This window comes from Acanthopagrus latus, chromosome 6 (genome assembly GCF_904848185.1).
Source record: "Acanthopagrus latus isolate v.2019 chromosome 6, fAcaLat1.1, whole genome shotgun sequence".
NCBI lineage: Eukaryota > Metazoa > Chordata > Actinopteri > Spariformes > Sparidae > Acanthopagrus > Acanthopagrus latus.
Genome location: NC_051044.1, coordinates 15,019,707 through 15,035,194, shown reverse-complemented (window position 1 = coordinate 15,035,194; position 15,488 = coordinate 15,019,707). Strand labels below are relative to the sequence as shown.

At 41.3% G+C, this 15,488-nt stretch overlaps 1 protein-coding gene across 4 annotated transcripts in view; it reads left to right on the top strand.

Annotated features, from left to right (window-relative positions):
- The window catches only part of LOC119021339 (SLIT-ROBO Rho GTPase-activating protein 3-like), a 40,530-nt gene extending 25,563 nt beyond the window's left edge, over nt 1-14,967 (top strand). Inside the window, exons 9-22 of one of the 4 annotated variants that reach the window (XM_037101569.1) lie at nt 113-310; nt 418-502; nt 2,040-2,067; nt 4,379-4,409; nt 4,765-4,825; nt 6,544-6,621; nt 6,958-7,092; nt 7,198-7,303; nt 7,378-7,605; nt 8,883-8,956; nt 9,061-9,241; nt 9,980-10,126; nt 10,285-10,600; nt 11,718-14,967. In XM_037101569.1, the coding sequence (XP_036957464.1) occupies nt 113-310; nt 418-502; nt 2,040-2,067; nt 4,379-4,409; nt 4,765-4,825; nt 6,544-6,621; nt 6,958-7,092; nt 7,198-7,303; nt 7,378-7,605; nt 8,883-8,956; nt 9,061-9,241; nt 9,980-10,126; nt 10,285-10,600; nt 11,718-12,182 (2,133 nt within the window). In that variant the 3' untranslated portion in view covers nt 12,183-14,967. Of the gene's footprint in view, nt 1-112; nt 311-417; nt 503-2,039; nt 2,068-3,381; nt 3,485-4,378; nt 4,826-6,543; nt 6,623-6,957; nt 7,093-7,197; nt 7,304-7,377; nt 7,606-8,882; nt 8,957-9,060; nt 9,242-9,979; nt 10,127-10,284; nt 10,601-11,717 lie in introns of those variants that run through there. The other 3 variants (XM_037101567.1, XR_005075531.1, XR_005075530.1) reach the window with 3 other exon arrangements.
- The last annotated feature ends 521 nt before the right edge of the window (nt 14,968-15,488 follow it).

The window sequence follows — 15,488 nt, the reverse complement described above, 5'->3', positions numbered from 1 at the left end:
CAACATCCTTTAGTTGTTTTGATGCGTACAGATTTCATATGAATATATTTAACAAAAATGTGATTTGAAATCGAAGTTTCGGTTGTGTTTGTCTGCTGTGTGTGTGTGTCAGGTGAGGAAGACCCTCGACGCGACCATGCAGACCCTCCAGGACATGCTCACAGTGGAGGACTTCGATGTGTCAGAGGCCTTCCAGCACAGCCAATCCACAGAGTCGGTCAAATCCGCTTCCTCTGACTCCTACATGAGCAAGGCAAACATCAGTAAGAGACGAGCCAATCAGCAGGAGACTGAGGGCTTCTACTTCACTGTGAGTTCTCAGACAAATGAGAGCGCAAAAGGCACAGCGGCACGGACCACATACACTGAAACCAGAAATGATCCTGTCACCGTTTGTCTCATCTCTTTTGTCTGCAGAAATACAAAGAGTACTTGAACGGCAGCAATCTCATTGTGAAACTGCAGGCAAAGCATGACCTTCTGAAGCAGACGCTAGGAGAAGGTGAGACTGATTGTGTCATACATACAGAAGTGGTGGTAATAGATGAGTGTCAATCATTTACATTAAGCTTAATATCAGGAGTATCAACAAAAGTGTTGTCACAGGAATACAGGAATTTCTAACATCAATACAATATCATAAAAAAATATATTGATATTTAATACCATGTTTTGTACAAGTGAAACTTTTGGTTCTGCATTGGTTGGTGAGTCATTACTGAGTATTTCAGACTCTTATGGACCAGTACAGCTCATATAATCTATTATACAGCTGAGTGTTAATGGTGGAATTGGATCATTCCGTCCCAAAAAGTTTGACAAATTATGAAAAGAACTATTTTGTACTCAAGCTGCACAGGTTGAAGTACACCGTACCTTTAACCTTTGGATCATGTTATAAAAACTAGTAGAGTGCATACCTCCTCCAAGGCCCAGTGTCCTTTTGAGCTTACTCATAGATATCAGCTACCTAAATATGCATGTTTTTTTTCAATCAAGATACATAAAGAAGAAAAAGAAAGAGAAAAACCTCCTAACTTACAATGTTAGAGAAAGTGAGAAAAAAAAATGCCTGGATCAGTCCCCATCATCTGGATCCACAGCAGGAGTTAACTAGGTGTAATCCAAGCAGAGATCTCTTCCCCATCCAGGTTTTATGGAAATCTAATCAGAAATGTCTATGTAATCCTGGTAGCAAACCAACCAACAAAACAGCAAACAATCAATCAAACTGACCTGGGTGAAAACATCACCACTTCAGTGTAAGTAAAAATATTTACACTATGCAGGTTGGGGAATTTGAACTCTGTCTAATCCATAATTGTGTTATACTGAAATTGTCATTTATGGAACAGCTTGATCATTTTTGGACCTGAAAAAAGTAACATTGAAACATTTCTCTTATTTAATATGCATTAACCTCCAAAAGCCAGAAGAGTGAAAACGTATATGTCATTGTGTTTCTACCCAGACTCAGGCAAACGTCTGCTTTAGGGTTGGAATTATGTGCCTTTGACATAAAGTCGGATTGTGCTGGAAGCTGCTTTACAGCAGACGTGATCCCCCAACAAACATTTCTGATTGACTGATCAAAGTGAGGCCTTAATTTGTTTGCGTACGGCGAGATGTGTGTGTGTGTGTTTGTGTGTGAGTGAGTGTGCGAATGTGGTGCACATATCATGGAATCATCACTCTATATTAAATCAGCTCCTGCAGCCTCCCACTCTTTCTGCCCCTGGATCTATTTTCTACTCTGCAGAGCCAGTAGACAGGCTATCCCCTTCTGGGGCTCTTGTGCCGTTTCTAGGGCGACCGCTGAATGACCGCTGCCTGGCGGTGAGTCAAATACAGCCATGGCGCTCACCCCATTGAGTCTGACTGAATAGATGCCCGTTTTCTCATAACACCCCTTTCCGTCTCCATCTGCCAGCCTTGTATAGTCGGCCAGCACTCAAGCGTACAGCTAACTTCTGTGATTGTAAAACTAGCGTATACTAATATAGTCTTTTTCTCTGCTGTTTTTTTTTTTTCTGTTTCAGGGGAGAGGGCTGAATATGGGACAACAAGGTAAGATGTCCATTGACAAGTGGGTGAATAAAGTAGGCGATGGTGTGTGAAATCCTTCCTGTGTCCTTGGATATGGCAGGAATGAGATCACAGTGTGGGAATAGTTTAAGCTTCTCTCTTGTTTATTGAACAAAAGATTTGATCCTAATTAGAGAAAGTGCTGCTGGGAGCTGTTCTTCTCAGTCTCTATCTATTGGGAGAATTTGGGACTAGAAATTAAATGCCGGTGAGAGGGATAATGTTCCCTGTCCTATTTGGGAACAATTCAGTGAGCTGAATATTAATAAATATTGACAGGGCAGGCTCAAATGATTGGACGAATAATACTAGGACTTGAATTTTATCAGTGGTAAATGTGTTAAATGCAGCTAAACCTTTATTGAATTTTGTGTGATAACTGACTTTTAAAAAATTTGTTTCATTGGATCCATGTAAGGGTCTATTTTGAGGAAAAGACTGAGTTGGAAATATATGTACAGTATATGCTTTTTTTGCCAAAAGTTCTGAGAAGATCATCACCACTATTGTGATTTTATAATAAATACTCACACTAATTAAGCTACTGCTAATAGCTAGCTTAACCTAGTATAAAGATTGGAAACAGCTGCGCTTGCATATAAGGTGCATTAATGAAAGAAGGAGTCAAGAATACAGTCAGAAGTGTACTGGAACACACAGATTCAAGCAACAAACTACTGTTTACATGAATCTTCATCATGAAAGCATCTTCATCAAACTACTACTACAACCAAGATGCAATTTTAGTTAGCTAGCTAGAGAATCAGACCACCTATAATGTTTATATTTTTATAGAAATGCTGATCACATCTATGAGCTAACAAGTGATGATAGCTTTACAACACATATTGTAGGCTGCTGATTAGTTTACAGGTTGGTGCACATTTTACATCAGGGTTTAAACGTTGTTCATTTTGCACCAGAATTGGCTGTTTTAACTGCAGGTGCTGACAGAGAGCAACAAGTTCTTAAATTTAGCATTAGAACATTTTTAACAAATTATACTGCCAAAAAGTGGTGGTGACATGTTTCCCTATGACGGGCTGTAGCTTCTTAGCGCTACTGTGTTGTTGATCCTCTCATCTAACTCTTGGCAAGTATTTACCAAATGGTCAAACTATTCGTTTAAGTTTTGAACATTATGTGTTTAGGATGTGCAGATTACTTGTGCCAACAAGTGCATTTTTAGAAAAAAAAAATGTTGTGAAAATGTATTGTGATGTATAGTCAAACCAGTTGCATTATTATTCATAATGATCATGTACCAACCATACCCCCCCACCACCATCTCCCCAGGCCCCCCACTCTTCCCCCTAAACCCCAGAGAATGCGGAAGTCTAGACCTCGCTCCATTTTTAACCGTAAGCTGTTTAACGGCAATATGGAGGCCTTCATTCAGGTATTGGCCCATCTGTGCTCTTTGTCTCTCCATGAGCTCAGCTGTCTCACTAGCAGTCCTTGGGGGGGTTCTCTTGCCTTTTGCCCACTTCTTTTTTACCCAAACGTTGGCTCACTCATGCACTGACTTTCCCTCTTGCTCATTGCCTTGTCTTCACAGTCTTGCCATTCAGGAAAGTCAGGCTGAGGGTGAAAAAAAAACAACAAAACATGCAATCGAACATGTTCTGGAGGTGGTTTGATTTCATAAGCTCCACACTGGTGCAGGGTGGTAATTTTTAACGTTTCTTTCTTCTGCGAGCCCCCCCAGCCCTCGGGCGCTGAATTAATTTGGCTTTTTGAATGGCCGCGAACCAGCCATGTTCGACTATGCAAATAAACACATGGTCACATCCTCCACTCTAATGCTCAATCAAACAGGGACAAGCAGTCAGAACCCTGTGCAATCCAAAGCAGTGGAGACGAACATCAGGATTGAGTAGAGCTAGCTAACACGATCAGTTGACTGGAGGAAGAAATTTGAGAGGCGATTAGTCGTTTAAGTGATTTTCATCAAAAAAAAAAAAAGATTCAATCAGTTCAGCTTTTGAATTTTTCCATCAAATTGTCCTCTCTGGCTGATATAATGCTTTATTGTTTGTAGCTTTTGCCCCCCCCCACAATCCTCTTGGGGTAGCACCCTCCCTCCTCCCACACACTCCCTCCACTGAGCCATGTCCTCATGTCTCACACCCCAACAAGGCACTGATGCTTTGGCTCCTCTCTCAGGCCAGACCTCCTCTTTTTTTTTCTCTCTCTGTACAATCTGCCTCTCCTTCTCACTAACCTGTTGTGGTTGTTGTTGTTGTTGCCTCTCTCTTCCTCTTGTCTACGTGCCTTACTGCTCTCTGCCCAGGGGAAGACGGAATGTCCGTGCCAGGAGTCAGGTACTCTGTCTTATAGCCGGGCGGGGGTCATCACACTGTGTTCAGTATGCTAACCACCATGTCTGTGCCTCCTGTCCTGTTGACATTTCCTTTTGAAAGTACTCCAGTTATAGTCACATGCGGTGGTGCAAACGCCGGCATGATATTTTGTTCTGCCTGTTTTTGTCTATACACTTTGAATATCAGTTGTTTAAAAATTCATTAAACGATTCGCAATGGTCTTTCAACTGTGTGAAGTTAATTCATTTGCCTCTGTAAGCTTCTGAGGATAACACCCCTTCTGGCATGACTACTGTTTTTCCATTACCTGTTGCTTATGTGCTTCCAATAATGATTCTTTGAATCTGTCTGGTAGGACTCAGGGCAGCCTATACCAGTGGTGGTTGAGAGCTGCGTTCGATACATCAATCTGTATGGTAGGTTCCTGCTTGTGTTCATAATGTTGTCTTTACACAAAATTACGCACTAAAAAACCTGTTCTTTCTCATGCTCTGTTCCTCCCTTATTTTATTATTCATTTACTTATATACCTGACTGTTTGTTTTCAGGTATTTTAAGGAATTTTTCCAGTTTTCAGAGTCTTAACAGTGAAAATCCATAAATGAAAACTCTGGTCCACATGAAAGTCATGTGCCTTTTTCCATCCAAATCCACGACTTGCCTTTAAAAGCAGTAGTTGCGCGTTCACAACATATCATCTGAAGGCCCACCTTTCCAGAAAACATCTCATTAAAACCACCCAAACAGTCTTATGAGGCAGGTGATCACTAACCATGCACGTAGATGCGAGGTCAAATACACAATTTCTTTTAAACAAACATGCACTCATAGCTCGGGCTGAGATGGACACAGAGAAGATCACAGAACTGTCTGAAGCACAAACTGCCACATCCTGCAAAACCACATCCATCAGGGTAGACAGTAAAGTTCATTATTTAACTGTACAAATCCTAGATTTATACAGAAATGTTTGTATTTTTGTCTCTGTCTATACGCACATTAAAGAATATGGGCCAATGATGGACTTATGCCAAATCGATACCTCCTGTGACCTGAATTTATAGATTTGCTGGTCTTTAAAATGTATTAAAGGGAGCATATTTAAAAATAATGTCCCGAAAACATCCTCAAATAGCTGTTTAGCGCCACAAGAAACAGACTTACCAGGGACTGCCGGGGATTGTAATTTTGAATTGCCCTTATTTTTGAAAAAAAACAAAAAAAACAAAAAAAAAAACCATTAAGCTGCTACAAGTGTATGATGTCATTTTAACAAATAACTATTAGGACCCAGGATTGACACAGTATAATGACCCCTTCCTCATTCATTGTGCCTCTCTCTGCTCCGCTAACATTAGCTAATGTAGAAATATGTTCTCAGTCATCGAGGTCATGGTAATTCTAAGTGCGGTATCGCGGGGAACCGTCCAGTTTGCCTGCGATGCAGCACTTAGAACTAATGTAGAAATGGAGTCCACTAACATAATCAAACGACTGGCTTCCAGCACAACTCAGAAGTTCAGCACAGAGTCCCTTTAATATTTCAAAAGCTGCCTTAATTTTTAAGTTCCTGTGGCTCAGTGGTTCCCGGAATTTGGTCAAAAAGAGCTTAATAACGTTATTTTAACTTAACAATGTCTTTAAATGTGCTGACAAAATCTGATACATATCTCAGACAATCTAGTTCTTATCGGTGATTGGAGCATTTTTGCAAAGATTACAGCTAAAAACAAATGTACTATATGTGATTATCATTCAATCCAGTAAAACCAAATACTTCATTACCTATTAAAAGATCAGAACAAACAACTAATTGACTAGAAATGTCAGCCAAGACCCTAATGACCAATTAGTCGTGAAAATCTTCGAGCAGACGACTGCAGCTTTGATCTGGTAACACATTCTTTCATCTGTTGCTTTCTGCTGCAGACTGCTCTGGGCTGTCATGTCCGCACTCTCACACTATTTTTGACACATGCAGTGCATACATTTTTCTTGAACTTTACTTTGCTTGAACTTTCTCGCTGTAAATGCACTGTGAGGACCAGCTATAGAAATTCAATGAAAGGACAGCTGCACTCATACCTGTTTTTTTTCCTGTTTACCCCAACGCCCTCTGTCTATCTGTCCGCAGGTCTTCAGCAGCAAGGTATATTTCGAGTTCCAGGCTCCCAGGTCGAAGTCAACGATATTAAGAATGCATTTGAAAGAGGTTAGTCCCGGTGCGCTTGGCCATCTTCTCCTGATTGATTTTAAATTGCGTTTTGCCCACCTCGAAAGCCACAGTCTCCCCCACAGGCCTCTAAAGTGCAAAATAAAAGAGCCCGTGTGTCACATGTGACCCCTTTAATGGACGCGTAAACACTTTCAGATGCATAATGCATAAGATCCGCATCTTGGGGTCATAATAAATGAGGGAGACATAACTCCACTCTCAATGTTTACATTAACATCACGACCTGGAATACACTTTAAAGATTGCATCAGTACCCTAAGACGGGAGCGCTGATGTTGGAGAATGATTAATGAGTGGGTTAAATGTCTGCAGGAGAGGATCCGCTGGTGGATGATCAGAGCGATCATGACATCAACTCTGTGGCGGGCGTTCTCAAGCTCTACTTCAGGGGGCTGGAAAACCCGCTGTTCCCCAAGGAGCGTTTCCTCGACCTCATATCCACGACCAGTGAGTCACATTCCCGGAAACCATCAAGAGAAGTGCAAAGTCTCTATTTAGTGTTGCTTTCTCTACATTTTTTCGTAAAAATGTCTCTCTTTCTTTTTGTTTCAGAGCTTGACTCAGGGGCAGAACGAGCTCATCACCTTCAGCAGATTATTGTGACCCTTCAGCGGCCTGTGATCATCGTCATGAGATACCTGTTTGCGTTTCTGAATCAGTGAGTCCCGTCACAACTAACTCCGCTTTTTGGACTCCTACGTGACGTAGCTCTGATTGCTTTTGTCCCTCCAGTCTTTCTCAGTACAGTGACGAGAACATGATGGACCCCTACAACCTAGCGATCTGCTTTGGGCCGACACTGATGCCAATACCAGATGACCAGGACCCCGTGTCTTGCCAGGCGCATGTTAACGAGGTCATTAAGACCATTATCATCCACCACGAGGCCATCTACCCGACCCAGCGTGAGTTGGACGGACCGGTGTACGAAAAGTGCATGGCCGGTGGGGAGGAGTACTGGTAAGTGCAAGACGCCCACCGTGTGTTAACGTGTAGTTCGTGGAGAGGCTGTGGCTCATGATGGTGCAGCGAGAAATCTGCTAATCCAAAGGCTGCGTGGTTGGAGCCTCAATTTGTGAAGCGTGTTGGATGAACACTATTTATATGCAGCCACTTCCCACAAATTTGTCTTAGTTGTTATCGGCTTACACAAAACCCAAATATACATTTCATTGACAATATGCATAAATCTGTACATTTGGCACAGGCCTCAATACTGAAATATTTTGTGGTTATGTAGAAAGAGCTTGTAGTCAGAGTGGAAAACTGAGCTATAAAATAACCTGTAACAGTTGTACACAACCGGTTGTTGTTGTTTATATTTTTTTCTTAAGTTTAGATAATTAGTTGAGATTAAAGCAGTGTGCACATTTTTCGGTTGTCAACAAGCCATTTCTTGGCATCACACGAATTGTGTTAGTGACTTATCCATTATGGTACTGGATTCCACTGATTTCACTGAAATATCACAGTAAAATATCTCAGTTTAAAGACACAAAGACCTGAACTGAGGAGGCTTCCCAAAAGATAAAAGAACGCAGTAAAAATCAAAGAACTAATGGAACAATCACCAAGTGTCACAGAAAAGAGAACATTATATTAGTAAGAAAAAAAAAAAGATGAATACAAGAGAATTATATAAAAGGCTTCTGTATCCATAAGACTTATCAACCCTAACCCTATTAATTCAGAGGAAACATTCTGCTCGATACTTATCAAAGTTGCTGGTTTTATACAAACACCCTGCAGTTATTGCATTCACTATTTGGTTAACTATACAGTTTATCAGCTGTTGCTGTCATATATTGAATGTATTTTGAAATATTCAACAAAACATGTTATATGTTTTATAAGTTCTTACAAAAGATGTTTTCTATTGTGGTTGATCACCATTCCTACACTAACTGATACAACCTTGATTATTATGCACAAAAAAACATAATTTATGAGCACAAAAATAGATATCTTATCAAAGGTAGAACAGTTTGATATTGCCAGGACAGAACAAAAACAGATTTTGCAAAATTAACAACACATTTGATATCATTGATCATCTGGATGCATGTCCACTTCTGAAACTAACATCACATTTGGCAGAAAATTGGATGAAATCTCAAAGATTTTGTGAGAAACACTAAAATCCTACTGAGTCAGAAATTGTATTTGTTTTACGGAGTGAAGGATGGTCCGTCTGTTCCTTTGTGTCTCTGACTGTTGGACTCGCCTCCTCCCTGCAGTGAAAGCCCCCACAGTGAGCCAGGAGCTCTGGACGAGGTAGACAATGGTACTGGACCAAACACTAGCGATGAAGGTGAGTCACCAAACACAAACTGCAGCTGCACCCGTAAGAGCTAAAAAATCTCAAGGTCTCAAATTGGATTTTTTATTCAAATCTTTGTATTCTTTGTGCTGCAGAGCTGGAGCAGATCGAGGCCATCGCAAAGTTTGACTATGTGGGCCGAAGTCCTCGAGAGCTTTCTTTCAAGAAGGGAGCGTCTTTGTTACTCTACCTGCGAGCATCTGAGGACTGGTGGGAGGGTCGACACAACGGTGTGGATGGGCTGATTCCACATCAGTATATTGTGGTACAGGACATGTGAGTAGGATGCATTTATGAAGCACACAAAAAGATAACCACAATAAGATTTCTGGTTAATCGAAAATACATTATTTTAGTACAAAACTGCGCAAGGAGTGAGATGGTTAAGGAGGTAATACCTTAGCTTGGCTGCAGGACGACATCTGCTTTGGGCTTGGTCATTATTTATGTTCCTCCGTTTTCCCAAAAAGCATGTTTCTATTCTTACTGCCCTCATGAGCTGCATTGTGTTTTCAAAATGTGTGGCCTTATAAAACCCTTGTAAGGATCGGTGTGAATAAAATGCTCCTGTTTTCCTGCCAGTGTTTGTAAAAATGGCTACTATTTTGGCTGTAAATTAGTAAGGAAGGAACGTTTTTTTTTGTCCGACAAGCAGCCGGGTATTCAGCCTTTAATTTCTGCTCCAGACCGATAACCCCTCCTGCAGCACAGGGCAGGTAACAAAATTAACACCAAATTAAAAAGAAGAATGATGTATGTGTCGCCGGCAGTGGCTTCCAGGGTCTTCTAAGTGATTAATTTTGTCTGGAAAAATAATGAGGCTCACTGTGCTGATGACATTTTTTTTTTATTTTTGTGTTGTTTGAGTGGCAAGGATGTAATTGGTAAAGATTCCTATCGGGCAGTTTGAGAGATCAAACTTCCACGAAAGTTCGATCTGTTAAAATAAAAGCCAATTTTGACGGTTTCCTGAGGACTGAATGGAGATGAGTCTCTTCTGTCTGTCTCCGTCAGGGATGATGCGTTCTCAGATAGCCTTCAGAGGAGCGACAGTGGAGCCAGCAGTGGACCACACCACGACGAAAGAGCCCCGTCCAGAAATGAACATCAGTCTCCTAGTGAACACACCCCTGAGCACCGCTATGGAGCGGCATTGGGAAGGTGAGAGAACACACGCGATACACACAGTGTAGACAGTAAACGGTGTAGTCTTGATGAATTGTGGCTTATAGACACAGTCTTGGGTTTCAAATTACAGTGCAACTGTTCAAAGTCAGGACAGTGAAGCTGACGAAGTGTCAAACTGTAATTTTTCTCAGGGTGAGAGTGCGATCAGATGGAGCCGCAGTTCCGCGCCACAGGAACGGCGCTGATAGTCACAGCCCCAGCAGACTTCCAGATCAGCCCCCGAGGGTGATGCCTCGGCCCTGCAGCCCACACAAAATAGCAGTTACACGGGGCCCAGCAGACAGTCCAGAGAAACGGCGTCTCACTACTTTCGGCAGCGCCGGCTGCATCAACCACCCAGACAGAAAGGCCTTCATCGACAGCCACTCTCAGCGGTCTTCACCCAGCACCACTCGGCACGCAAGTTTAGGAGATCACAAAACCCTCGAGGCTGAAGCACTTGCTGAGGTGAGAGTGACTGTAGGAACAGACTTTGAAATAAATATAGTGGAAGCTCTGTTGAGTCAGACACTACATGGTTGTTGTAGTTAGAGGTGTAGGTCTGATGTTCCTCACCATAATCAGCGCCCGTGAGTCTAAAAGTGTATGGATGCCTTCCAATTTATAGTCTAAATTGATCGAAATTGTATGTAAACTACTGTATTACTGTATTACTATTACTATTACTGTATCAGTAAAATGCCAACCCCACTTAAAATCAATGTTTTTGTTGACAGACTTTATATTTAGATCAATATATTGCAGTTATCTGATGTTTGAATTCTAGTATCTTTTAGAAGAGAAACTGTGTTTAAATACAGATACACATCAGTTGATTTTTGGGCACAGTCTTCTTTCCTTCCTTTAGCCTGTTAGAGAATCATATTCAACGCTGCTCCAGGATCATTCTCTGTCACATTTTGGTCAGAATCAGGAAACAATACTATTTGATTATGTTTAGCAAATGATGGTTTGGGTTAAAATAGATGCTTTCACAAAGTTAACCATGTGTTTGAAAGGATAATGTCTCCCACGTCCATGTTTTTCTGGACTTTTTCCATCTATGACATTAAAAACACATGATTAGGCAGCTGCAAAAATGGTACTGGAGCAGCATCATTTATGTCATATGAACAACATGAACACAGATATATAAGATTTTGTCTGTATGTTGACTGAGAGGCAAAACCCGGAGGAAAGACAGTAGCTAAACACTCTCTTATTCACACAGTCACTCACACACATCTGGAATCCAAAGGCTGGACAGTAAGAAGGGCACTGTTTCATGAAATTTCAGCATATATATATATATATATATATATATATATATATATATATATATATATGTATGTGTATATATATATATATATATATATCCCCCATCAAAGAAATTCAGTTGACACAGCAGCAAAAGGGAACAGCGTTAAAATCATAACAAAAAGTAGCAGCGCAAGCTCAGAGAAAAATGAAAAAGAATGCTCAGATAAATTAGATCAAGTAAAATAGAAATGCCACAAACACAAGAGGGGCTATGTGTGCATACTGATCAAACTGACATAATTTCCCTTCTGCTCATGTTTGACAGGATATAGAGAAAACCATGAATACAGCTCTCCATGAGTTGCGTGAGCTGGAGCGGCAGAATGTAGCCAAGCACGCGCCCGATGTTGTTTTGGACACGCTGGAGCCCCTCAAACACAGCGGTGGGGCCCAGGATCCGCCCGGCAGCCCTCTCCACACCATGGTGATCAGGGATCCAGATGCAGCCCAGCGACGTACCAGCAGCAGCTCCACCTCCGAGACCATGACCACTTTCAAACCCGCTCTGTCGACCCGCAGACCAAGCGCACCTCTGAGGCCGCCACCTGTCAGACCCGTCCGGCCTGCTCCGGTGATCGGACAGGGCCACGGACCACACCGCTCCAGCAGCTCTAGTTCCTCCGGTCTTGGCAGCCCAAGCATCACACCCACCGACAGGGTCTTTCCCAAACCTCCCTCCCCATCACCATCCACCTCCTCCTCATCCTCAGACAAACAAGGTAACATGTAGCTCCAGTCAGTCACAAGTCAAGCGGTTGAAGGACATTGTGGATACCGAGTGATTGTGATTACATCAGTCTATGATGAATATTTACCACTAATCATGTATAGTGTAGGACAGCTACTGCTGGTTTCTGACAACTTTGTGCCCACATTGACTTGCTGGTGGACAGGTTAATGTACTGTATTACAATATTACACAGAAATAGGATTTAAATTTATGAGAATGATTTTATACCATGCTGAATAGCCATGCTGGATTTGAAAAGAAAAAAAAGGGATGCACTGGAAAATACTTCTGTTTACTGAAAACTCTGACAACGAAGCATTTCATGTAATTAGGTTAGTGAAATGCTGTGAGCTTGGACTTTCTATCTGGTTTCATTCTGCATTATGAGGGAACACTTAAGGGAATACTATAATTCACCACTAATTATCTAGATATCCAGTCGCTGCTGGCGGTCTATATAGTCTGTAAAACCAAAATTCTTTGGCAACCATTTATATTGACAGACGTTTTATTGGAGAGCCTTTCCCAAAGTGCCAGCATGGATGAGCGAGCGTAAGGACTGTGTCTGAAATCACTCACCATTTGTCCGTTTAGGAACTGTCCGCCATTTTATACGAGTGCCTGTATTCTGAGTGGGAATATTTACAACTAGGTTACTCCCTCAAAAACTGAGTTGAAAAAAGATAGCAGAAAATGACAGCTGCGTGACAACCCGATTGTCACAATAAATGTTGGCATTGTACATTTCTGCAAACCACCATATTTTGCTCCTTTGTTTCTTTAGGTTAAATAAAAAAATTTCCATTGTGCTTATGATCAAGTTAGGTTTAGGCACAAACATCACTTGGCTAGGGTTAGGAAAAGATGATGTTTTGGCTCAAAATACCGGCTTTTGTTGCAGCATTCATGGCTGGAGATGTCAAGACGTCTCCTTAATAGGCCTGGGCTGTAGTCTGTCATGATAGTGTGTTGTTGACAAGTAGTGTTGATGGCTTTTCACATAACTGCACCATCTCATGATATTAAAGTCAGGTCAAATATATGTGATGTGAACCTGACACAACACAGATTTCATAAATGTCAATATGGTACGTAGCCCGTGACGTGTACAAATATGAATATCAGTGGTTTGCAGAAACGTTAACTACCTAATCTATATTAGTCTGTAAGTGATTTCAGACGCAGGCCGTCGGCTGAGCATTAAAACCAGGCTGGGATCGCATTAAGTTGCAGTTCTTCTAGTGACCACTAGATGATGGTTACATATACATAAGAAATTACATATGTAGTAGAAACTCTATTTTGAAAATATGTTATTATTGTAGACAGCAGTGCTTTCTACACCCTCATGCTGGTAAACATGTTCACACACATGCTCATACGAAGAAAAATAAGAACTTCTAAATCTCCCGGTAAAGTTCACAGCAGTACAGTGTTTTTGTTTCGTTGGGATTGGTCAGCAACAAATACTCCCGGCAGCTCTGTCATCACGACATCTGGCAGTGGTGGCATCACTGGCTAAAAGGTAGCAGTGCAGCAACACAATCAGAAACAACCGGAGACTGTGCCTCTCTCTGTTGCATTTCCTTAGCAGACAACCAGAACTGTTACAAACCCACTGTGACTCCCATCTGATAAATTCAGAGCGTTTTACTGCCTTGCCAATACTGACAAGCTGTCCCCCCAAAAAATGCACTTCTCAAGCTTCATAACAGGAGACAAGAAAATTAAACTTATCTCAGCCATAACTTTATTTTTTTCCGCCATTCATTAATCTCAGAATGGGTGGGCAGAGGGCAGAAGCAGATCAGGCTACAGTTGACACAGAGAACATTGAGAGGTATTGTAAACATTATAGACATGCCACCCCTATAACTAATACAAGCAAATATGCTGAAAATCAATAAAAAAAAATCTTATAATATAGTCATCTCTATAGCTGTGTTACCTCAATAAACACGTAAAAATGTTCTCCTACAAGTGACTAATGCACTTAAGAACACTACAGGGAACTGAGCTGCATTCGTAGGTTCTGTGTTTTCACTTTGAAGAAGTCGTACTAGAAACATGATATAGCACACCAGTATCATCGAAGCTTACATAATATCTAGATGGCACACGGTCAGTTCAGGCTGTGTGGGTGTTTAGATGAACTCGTTTACTGTCGGTGGTTTTTTGTCGTTTGTCTTATAAGGATGATCAATATATCTTTAAAGTGTAATGGGTACATTGGATTGAATATATACATACTGTTAAAGGATACTTGTATAAATAACATTGTATGATAGGAACAGGATATATTATCATGTCTAGTCTGTAGATTTTTGTAACTCTTATCCTTGCACAAACATTAACAGAACAATAAATGAATGAAACCTCACAGAAATGCCTCGTCTTTATTGCCTTGTGGTGCTCGTTAAAAGTTGAAAATTCAGATTCCAGGCGACCGAGGGTGAAAGTGTTCCTGCACCGTTTTTATTGCAAATGCATGCAACACTGTTTCAGAGTATCATGGCACGGCATTTTTATCCCTCGGCTAGCTTTAACATGTTTTCTTACAGTGTATAAGTGTATTGGAACATGTGGATGAAAAGAACAGTTCTCCAAGCACGCATCACTACAGATTGGTGTTGCAGTGCCACCTGCTGGTCAGTTTAGATGTCACGCTCATCCTGCTAAAATCAGATGACTGTGGCAAGTTCAAGGACATAACAGCATAAAATGCCCCACGAGCGGCCAGAGCAATCCAGATAAGCATATCAGTGTCTCGATCAGAGCTTCCACAAGAAATTGTATTATTTTGTGTTTTAATGATGGTGTTGCCTTATATCGTGGCCACAGCGTCCCACTGAATTAAAGGGTAACTCCACCAATTTTACACACTGCAGCATGTTTGCAGGACTTGGGTGATAGTACTGCAAATATGTAAAAAAAAAAAAAAAAAAAGTACTGTGAAGCCTTTTGTGGCTCCAGAGGAAGCTGCATGTAATCTGATAAATTGCCTCCTGTGATGTCACTCAGTGGCTGAGTTGCCTGGTGGGTTATGCAGGTGCCAGAAAAACAGTCCTCTGATCCAGCACAGCCCTCCACTGTTTAACACATTCTGTACTGTTTAAAGACAAACAATCTAAATCGGTATAGCAGAGCCAGAGATATCGCCTCCTTTATTCCACGCACACTTCCTTTTCAAAACCTGGTGCCTACATTACCCAAAATGCAACTTAGGCGCAGAGTGACATCCTATTATGTATGATATAGTGTTTTTGTATTATGTTACTTTCTGCTATTAAGGTTATTAAGCATTCA